The 9874-nt window shown below is 33.6% G+C and overlaps 1 protein-coding gene across 1 annotated transcript in view; it reads left to right on the forward strand.

The window, feature by feature from the left end:
- PCDH15 (protocadherin-related 15) overlaps positions 1-3870 on the forward strand; it is a 454971-nt gene extending 451101 nt beyond the window's left edge. Inside the window, exons 31-32 of the mRNA XM_006880391.1 lie at positions 1150-1258; positions 3019-3870. Of these exons, the coding sequence (XP_006880453.1) occupies positions 1150-1258; positions 3019-3870 (961 nt within the window). The remainder of the gene's footprint in view (positions 1-1149; positions 1259-3018) is intronic.
- Positions 3871-9874: the final 6004 nt, after the last annotated feature.

The raw sequence follows: 9874 nt of genomic DNA on the forward strand, positions 1-9874 counted from the left end.
TCTGAAGATAGATGTTATTTAAAATTTTTCTTATGACAAAAAGTTTATTTTATTTTCAATTAAACCAGAATAAATATTAACTGTCGAATTTAGATAGACTCCTAACAAATTATTAAGAAAAACAGAGCATTTAATTTTCCCCTTCAGTTCTAATAAAATTACTTATTACAAATAATTACAGCTTGATAAATATTACTAACATTTATAATTCATTTATTTTGGCAGAAGTGTTTTGTGAGTCATCAAATTCTAGGAGTGGAGATCAGACTTTGAGCTGAAATGTCGTAAGAATTCCTTTTCAAGTGCAATTTCTCTTTTGAATAATAGGAGTTATCCATGGAGTCTGGAATTGATCCTGGCCAGGAATATGGACAAGATTATTACAGTTATGAACATGGGTACATCTTCAGATTTTTTTTACCCTGTACTATAATTGTACTTTTTTTGTGTGCATGTGAATAGTAAGAGGTAATAAATTATAATTATTACTAACATTTGCTTCTGTGTAATACCACCCATTTTACTTCAAAAAATGTCACTTGAACTATAATTCAACTACTATAATATTTTATTATTGAGTTTTATATTAATATTCAATGGCAATCTAGAAAAAGGTAAGATGTGTTCAAGATTATTTAAGCAGGATGTAAAGGTCAAACATATTTGCTCAATTCCTGAATTCACCATTTCTTACTTAGGTATTGAATATTTGTCTAACTGGTCAGCTTCATGTTTTTGCTAATAGCAAATAAGAAGCAGAAAACATACCTTTGAATCTGCTTGCAAGTGTTTAAAAAGACATTTCTATATATAAACATTGATAGATATTAAAAATAGACAACAAAAAAATGTGATTAAGAAACATTAAGCCTCTTTCTTCATCATAGTATCTCCCAAAATTTACTTCTGAAATAACCCAACTCTTTTTATTGTTATTCCAGGGTACCATTATGACAAAAAGCATTGGTCAACAGGTAGTAGTTATTGCTTTAGAGTTTTCATAACTAATCAAAAAGAAGTTTGACACATAGTAGATGCTATATAAGTATCTGTTGATTAAATATTAAAGGAAAAATAAGTCAGAAATCATTCATGCTTGATTCTATGTAGACATTAAAAAATGTTTAAAGTTGTAAGTTTCTGTTATAGGTATGAAATGCCTCAGTATGGAAGTCGCCGTCGTTTGTTACCACCAGCTGGACAGGAGGAATATGGTGAAGTGGTTGGTGAAGCTGAAGAGGAATATGAAGAGGAGGAGGTAAGTACTGTAATTCCTAATTATAACAAGCCAATCCAAGAGTATTATATCTCCCCCTATCTCATTACAGAGTGGCATCTACTTCCTAAACAACATGCCTCTGGAAACCCTATGAACTTTGGTGAATGATGATAGTTATAGAAAGGTTTCAGGCCTTTTGTTCACAGGGTCGCTATGAGTCATGTTCAACTAGATAGCTACCAGCAACAACATTTCATTAGGAAGCTCTGTATAGGAGAATACTTCTATTTCCAGAAACAATGTTCACTTTCTTCTTGTTCGTTGTAAATTTAACAATTCTGGTCATATATTATCTTGTCTCTAGCAAAAGGAGCCCTGATGGTTAAGTGGTTAACCTATTTGCTGCTAAATTAAAAGGTGTCGCTTTGATCCCACTAGCAACTCTATGGGAGAGAGATCCTGTTACTGTAAAGATTTACCATTTTGAAAACTCGGTGGGGTAGTTCTGCTCTGTCCTGTGAGGTCAGAATGAGTAAAAATGTATTTGATTACTATGGCCTTAGCTTTTCTTCTTTTTTCCTCTATCTCTTATTATTGGAAATATAATTTCAAGCAAATTTACTTTCTTCTATAATTTTTTAACACCTGGAAAAAAGGTAATGTGAACTATTTATTTCTAAAATTCTAAATGTTTCTCTTTAAAAGATTATACTCAAAAGAGTAAATGTAAAGAGTTACACAATCTAAAGCTAACATTATAATCAAAGATGTAAAAATTTATACAACCTAATAACTACTTGTTCCTACTGTCTAGCATATATAAAAGTCATGAGAAAGTATGTTCTCAATCTTTCAACTCTCAGAGAAAAATAAAATATTGCCGTAATATCTTTGTATGACTTTTATAATTAATATATTTCTTATGATTTATTACCACATTTCCCCAGAAAATTTATCTGTAAATAAATAAATTCATCTCAGTGTAGCTCTAACTTTTTTAAAAAATAAGAAAATAAGCATTACAGAAGTTATTAATATAAATGCTCATAATTTCATTCATTATTCAAAATTATTAGTTTAGTTAATGGAAATATATAAACCAATGGATATAAATATGAGAGGAAATAGGCAGCTGTAAATTTTTTTTATCTTTTGAGCTAAAATCAATTCAACAACTCATTGCCTTTGAGTCAGAAGTGACATAGAGATGACACTCCAGACAGTTTTCCAAGGCTACAAATCCAAAGGAGGAGACTGACCATCTTTCTTCTACAGAGCGGCCAGTGGATTCAAACCACCTGAGAGGTCCAGCCTCTGGGTTAGAAGTACAGCTCCCTGTGGATTAAGCCACATAAACAAGAAAAACATATTTTCTGATGGAACCTTGATGACATAGCGGTTTTAAGCTCCTGTCCAAAATATTCAGCAGTTTGAAATCACCAGCCACTCCATGGCAAGAAATGGGGGCAGTCTACTTCCATAAAGATGGGTAGCCTCAGAAAGCTAATGGGAAGGTCTCCTCTGCCCTAAAGGGCCACTATATATGTTAGAATCTATTTTATGACAATGGTTACTATAAAATATAAGCCAAAATAAAATAATTTACTTATAGGTTGATCACTTTGTGTCTACATGAGGTAGGGAAAACGGTAGGAAATTTTGTGACAGTTATCTGAGACTAACCATATAAACTGACATCAAATGATCACTTGCACCATTTCTGCTTAGGTTTTGTGGAGAAAGCTCATATCTTAACCACTCTAAAGCTGACACTTTAATTGCATTTTCATAATTTTCAGGAAAAGCCAAAGAAAATTAAGAAACCAAAAGTTGAAGTTATAGAACCTAGTGAGGAAGAAGAAGTAGTTGTAACTGTTGAAAAGCCGCCAGTTACTGAACCTACATACACAACATGGAAGAGAGCCAGGATATTCCCAATGATATATAAGAAAGTAAGAGGACTGGCAGATAAAAGAGGTATCATTGACCTTGAGGCTGAAGAGTGGCAGAGGCGTCTTGAGGAAGAAGATAAAGATTATTTGAGACTAACTCTGGATCAAGACGAAGCTACAGAAAGTACAGTAGAGTCAGAAGAGGAATCTTCAGACTACACTGAATACACTGAAACTGAATCAGAGTTTAGTGAATCTGAGACAACAGAAGAAGAATCTGAGTCAGAAACACCCTCTGAGGTAGAGGAGAGCTCTACTCCTGAATCAGAAGAATCTGAATCCACAGAATCAGAAGGAGAAAAGGCAAGGAAAAACATTGTGCTTGCAAGGAGAAGACCTGTTGTTGAAGAAGTCCAAGAAGTCAAAGGTCGAAAAGAGAAGCCACCTGAAGAAGAACCTGAGGCAGAGGGAGAAGGAGAACACCCAGGAGAAGGAGAGGAAAGTGAACTGGCCCCACAGGAGGAATCCACAGATCTTGAAACTCAAGATGTCACTGAAGAGGGCAGTGTAGGTTCAGCATCTGTGGAAGGAGGTGTGGAAAGTGAAGGAGAATCAGAATCAGCCAGTGGTAGCAGTAGTAGTGAGAGTCAGACTGGAGGTCCGTGGGGCATTCAGGTGCCGCAATATGACACAAGCAAGAATGCAAACCAAAAGAAGACTCCAGGAGCAAATGCTGAAGGTTACAACACAGCACTTTAAATAAGATCACAGTAGGTGGGAGTTTTGTAGTGATGAGTGCTCTTGTGTGCAGTGCCTTCTGTGTGTTCTTTGAAATGACACTTGAAAAGAGAGGAAATTGTTCATTATTTTAATCTGACTTTTGATCAGAAATATGCCAGAAAAGTGAATATATATGCTATCCAAATACATTTGTATAATAGAATATTAGGGTAAAATTGGTTAATCCTTTATTATTAAGTCAAGCACATACAAACTGGTGGTCAATATTTAATGTTTTTAGTGGAATTTTTATCGAAAAGCAATGTGAGATTATGGGTTTCACTTATGTTTATTGGAAGAGATGATATAAATATAGGTGAGATCTTCACTTCTTTGTACAATAAATACTTAGAATAAGTTACAATGAATAAGATCTCTGAACATCTACCTTTGCATATATGTACATTTCATCTGGCAAATTCATTATAAAAATATAAACTTATTCACATGGATTTTTTTATTTGACACTCTTAGATATTGAGTTAAATGAAATATATGTTATTAACACATCTGTTCTGGAAATGAATGAAATTAGATTTAGGAAACAAATGATGACATTTCTATTTTTTTTTCTGGGGTAAGTAAGCACAGTAATTTTGTAATATATACTTAGGATTCAAAAAAGAGTGACTTTAAAAGAAGAAACTCAAAACTGATGTTATTTGAATATTATTTGAAAACAGTCTGTAAAAAACAGTGAAACCAACTTGGAGGCAGAAAAATCTGACCTCCATTAACTAATTTCACAAAAGTGAAATCTTCAGTTAATCATCATAAAGAATATAAGCGGCACGAAACCAATTCCTATGTGGTCAGACATGTACCCATCCTTTCTAAGGCTCTTGCTACTCAATTACTAGGTCTGCTTATCAATTGCAATGGCAATATTCATGATTATGGGGTTTATTAGGAAAGTGTCTAAGTGAGCAGAAAATGGAAGATGAGGGCACAGGGCCGTAAGTGTCTCTGAAAGGGCTAAAGGGAGTGAGATCAGCATAACTCTTGACCAACCCAGAGGAGAAAGGACATAAAGAGCCAGTATCCAAGTGCCCCAGTGCCTCTAGAACCACATCAGCAGCAAGAGGTTCTTTTTTTCATTGCTAACTCAAAGACTGTGGTATCGAGAGTGAGGTTTATTGAGGAAGTAAGTAGGAAAGTGGGGAAGGCTAAGAATATCACCCAAAGCTAGTCCAAGTTTCAGCACAACAGTTCTAAGGTGTAATTCCTCAAATTGTCCAGGCTCCAGTTTCAGTTCCCATCATCCAGAAACAGCAAATCTTTTAACTGTGGCTTTTATCTCAGGGTTCCTCTGGTTGGATCTTACAACAGTTTGTCCACAGCAATACCACAATCTCACCATCACCAGTGTCTAACCACCAGGGTCTCACTCTCACCAGGGTCTTTCTCCAGTTTCCCTCAAGTCTTGCTGTTCAGTGTGGGAAGCACTCTTTCTCTTATCCTAGTCCCAGAGCTGTTGATAAATTACAAGGCCATGTATCTTCAATTAAGGCACCTGGAGACCAGAGGAGGCTAATGTAATTGCTAGCAAAGCCAACATTTAAGCTAACACTGCAAAAAGAAACAGTAAACCCTCAGGATGAATTGCTTCAGTCAAGACATCTTCTTTAGGTGTAGTTGCAAATAGGTCTCCTTCTAACTTTAGAAATCTTGGCCTTGGCCGTACCATGAGGCTCTGAGACAGTGTTACTTAGCTCTTTTAATTTCTACAATTATGCATATTCTCCACATTCACATTATTTGCTCTGCTAGTAAGCTTAGGCTAAGGCACTGAATTCTGGCTCCACAGAGTGACAGTTCCATTTATGCTATCTCTCAAACTATTCTCTGGTTCTCCACTACCTCTGCTCCTGCTGTAATGTCTCTATCTCATCTAGCATTTTCTAACATAAAAATATTTGGCTCAAAATAATGGATTACACTTTGTATCATCTTTCTTGGATGTAAAAAGAGCCTGGATGTAGAAAGAGCCTCCTTGGCAAGCTGACAAATCTAACCAAGCTCCTTATTACTAGTATAGTCACCTTATTTGTATGTTACTATCAAAAAGGTACCATTGATATTTACCTTATTTACATGATTACCAAATTATCTATTCCTCTTGGTGGGACCACAATCACCTTATATAGTTCAGCCATGTGATGAAAGCCAAAACTAATGGCTAGAAAAGGTACACTGGGAAATCTACTATAGAACACTGTATATATAGCATATTTGTTCAGCTTTTTCTTTTTGAAGATTTCTAGGGAGAATTAGCAAAAGAAAATAAAAGTTTTTCATTTTGTTTCGGTCACTTGCAAAAGGAAAGTTTATTAAAATTATTTTTCATTTTTGTGTACAAGTAAGCAAATTATTGTGAAAATGTTTTGATACAAGATTTGTAAAGATATTTTAAGTTAGCACATATCTAAATAGGGGTTTCTGAAAGCAGTCATGTGTGCAGGAATAGAAAATTATGAGCTCAAGTATTGTGATTTAAAAATATTTTTAATATTTGGAAATATGAGTATTAGTGGCAAGAAACTGTGCTGCAATCCCAATAACACGCAGTTCGAGGCCACCAGCTTCTCTGTGGGAGAAGGATGGCTAATCTCCTCCCATGCGATTAACTGCCTCAGAAAACCCCACCAAAGGGCCAGTTATGGGTCAGTTCTGACTTGACAGTACACAACAATAACAACATGAATAGAATGTATTCATTATGGTAGTATAATTCATCCCTTTCAATTTATTTTTTCAGAATAGTATAGTAACTGTCAAATATGGATCAAATCTCTAGTGAAATAGAAATAATATATATATATATAATGAAAGAACAATTGTTTTATATCTATAAATATATAATTTTTTATTAAAACAATTTGATCTAAAATAGTAAAATCATTTCTTGGAATTTCTACTTTCAAATTCAGCAACATGTATGCCCAAGAGTTGTTATCTCTATAACCAATAAAGAATGGGTGGAAAAGAATCCAGTGTGTGTTGATAAAGTGCTACATCCCTCTAATTCTTTTGGACTTTTTACTTATTTATTCCTGGAAACTTTTTGAATGGTGTTGTTTTGGGGTTTACACACATTGTAATCTTTAGTTATTTTCTACCTCCATTTGCAATGATTCACATACTGCCTTTTATTTTGACAGTGGGCAAGGAAAAGGATGATCAAGTTGGTGGTTGATCGAGAATATGAAACCAGCTCAACTGGAGAAGACAGTGCTCCCGAATGTCAGAGAAACCGTCTTCATAATCCCAGTCTTCACACTAACATCAATGGCAATATATACATTGCACAGAATGGTTCTGTGGTGAGAACTCGCCGTGCCTGCCTTACTGACAACTTAAAAGTTACTTCCCCAGTCAGATTGGGAAGGCATTTTAAGAAACTAGACAAGTTGGCAGTGACACATGAGGAGAATATTCCTCTGAACACATTATCAAAAGAACAATTTTCTACTGAGAAACTGAACACAAGGCCACCTCTGGTTACATTTGCCCCTTATCCTACTGGGTCTAACAGTACAGCAGTGAAGCCTTTGGGGCACAGGCTGAAAAGCACAGTTGAACAGGAGTCTAAAGTTGACAATAAGAACATCAAGGAGCCTTTGGAATACCATGGTGACCACTTACAATCAGATGATGAAGAGCTTTGGATGGGTCCTTGGAACAATCTCCATATACCAATGACAAAACTGTGACCAATTTTTTTAAAAAGTTATTTTAATTTTTACTTAAGTTTATAATAAACTGTGCTTTTTATTTTCATGGAGACAACAATGTATGGAATTTGTATCATGCACATGAGCTGAAAACTTTGAACAATATGCTTTAAGGTTTAAAAGGAGATAAATTTGCACTCACAATTTTTCTTCTCAGAAAATTTCTTTGGACAGACCCTCAATCCACTAAGTAACATGTTATTTCCGTACTTAACATTTTTGTTGGATCTTGAATTACTGGGTATCCCTCTTTTTTCCATTTTAATAAACAAGAAATAATTTACTAAATAACCATTTACATTTTGTTGATTTACATAGGCCTCTCTAGTTTCAGAGCACTTTTCTGGGAACATAAGATTTTATTTTCCATAAGCCAATGGGGGACAATTTATATTGGAAGATTTTTATAGGTAACAGGCTTGTACAGTTGCCATGTCCTACTATTTTGACTGAAAAATTTGCAAAGCTTATGACTGTATGTGAGACTCATGTAAATTATGATAGTATGTGCGACTCTTATGTAGATTATTTTGAATCATGAGCCTATTTTCCTTATTGTCCAATATAAAGCTTTTTAGATTTTTACGTATGCATATTTTGATCTTTTAAGGAGCACTTGATATCCTATCTTCTTTATTTATTTCAATTACAGTTTTCTCTTGACCTCCCTCCAACCCACACTGTACCATAATAGATTACTGAATTTATCTCTAAATAGTTAAAGGATTGTTGAAACATCAGAAAAATCTCATTTCTAGTGAGAGGAAAAGGGTTAAATAGGCATATAATAATAATGCACCCTACAACAACAGTTTCAGTGTAGAAGACATGATAAGGTCAAAGCAATTTCATGTTAATATTATTTGACAGGAATATTTTATAAACTCAGATACAGTTAATTGGCAGTATCAGAAAACTATATAATAGGTAAAATTCCTAAAAAAAAAAAAAAAGACTACAAATCTATAGCTTCAAATGTATTCATTGCTCCCTATTCCAGTTTATTAAAGAAATTTCAGTGCATTAGTATTTATGTGTATAAAGTATAGAACCTCAATAATTATTGCCCAATAATCATTTTTAATCAAAAGACATAGTACTGATTTTTAATCATTGAGCAAAACACAGTATTTCACAATAGAAATTATAACAAAAATATCCTGTAAAAATAAAAAATTTGCCTTGTCTGTTGCATACTAGACAGCCATAAAAAGAGACAATATAATTTTAAAAGAATTCAGAATATTACTTAGTTTAATATAAGTATAACTCACTTAAAATTCTACACAATGATAATAAATTTCAAATTTCAATCAAATGTTCTCATGAATGCTTAATATGATTGAAAGAGTGCATAATATACTGTTATTATTTATCATTTCCTATTTCAATTTTTAAAACTTTAAATTTAAATGTTTTATATATAACTATATTTTCTTAGTTTTGAGTAAATGACATTACAAGGAACAAATGTTCCAACTTATATATGAGTAGTACACTTATGTTTTTATTTTAGACTTCAATTAATATTTGCTATCAACTACAGTAGCATCTCATTTATTACATAATCATCAGAAAAATCAATGCATTTAATCCCTTGCCTGATTAACAATTAGCACGAAATGGAAAATTTTTGTAAATATAGCATCTCATTCCCACCTCCATGTTACTATTTGAGAATCCAGATTTTCACAAGAACTTCCAGAGATTTTTGGGCATATTACATTTTGAGAAGCAATGATCTATAGCATCGACCATTCCCCTTTACCCTAGGCTCTCCTCTGAGCACCAAAGCAATTCTTTGAAGTGTAAAATATTTTGGATTGAAGTTAGACTAAGCATGTTATATTTTGCTACTAATCTAATCATAGAGCATAGAAAGTAATATTTTCTTGATGACAGAGGTCATATCAGCTAGCATTCAATCATATTCTTTCTGCATATCTTTTCCCTTCAACTTTAGCCTGTAATATTTTACTCAGTTTTGCTTTTGTGCCCATCTTTAAAAATCAAGCTTTCAATTTGCTGCTTCCTGGAAGTTTGTGTTTCCTGTTTGGTTGCTTGATTTTTTAATATTTTTTGTTATTGAAAATGTATTAAGATTGAATAAGAACAAAGTATGTGAGTTTAGGAACAAATATTGTGATACTCTAAACATTTTTTTTTGCTTGCTTGCTTTTGAGATCTGAGCACTGAAATTTTGACATGGCAGAAGATGAATGCCTGATATATGAGAAGTTACTATAAAG

This window comes from Elephantulus edwardii, unplaced genomic scaffold, assembly GCF_000299155.1.
Source record: "Elephantulus edwardii isolate Elephantulus edwardi_28Jun2011 unplaced genomic scaffold, EleEdw1.0 scaffold00007, whole genome shotgun sequence".
Classification (NCBI taxonomy): Eukaryota; Metazoa; Chordata; class Mammalia; order Macroscelidea; family Macroscelididae; genus Elephantulus; species Elephantulus edwardii.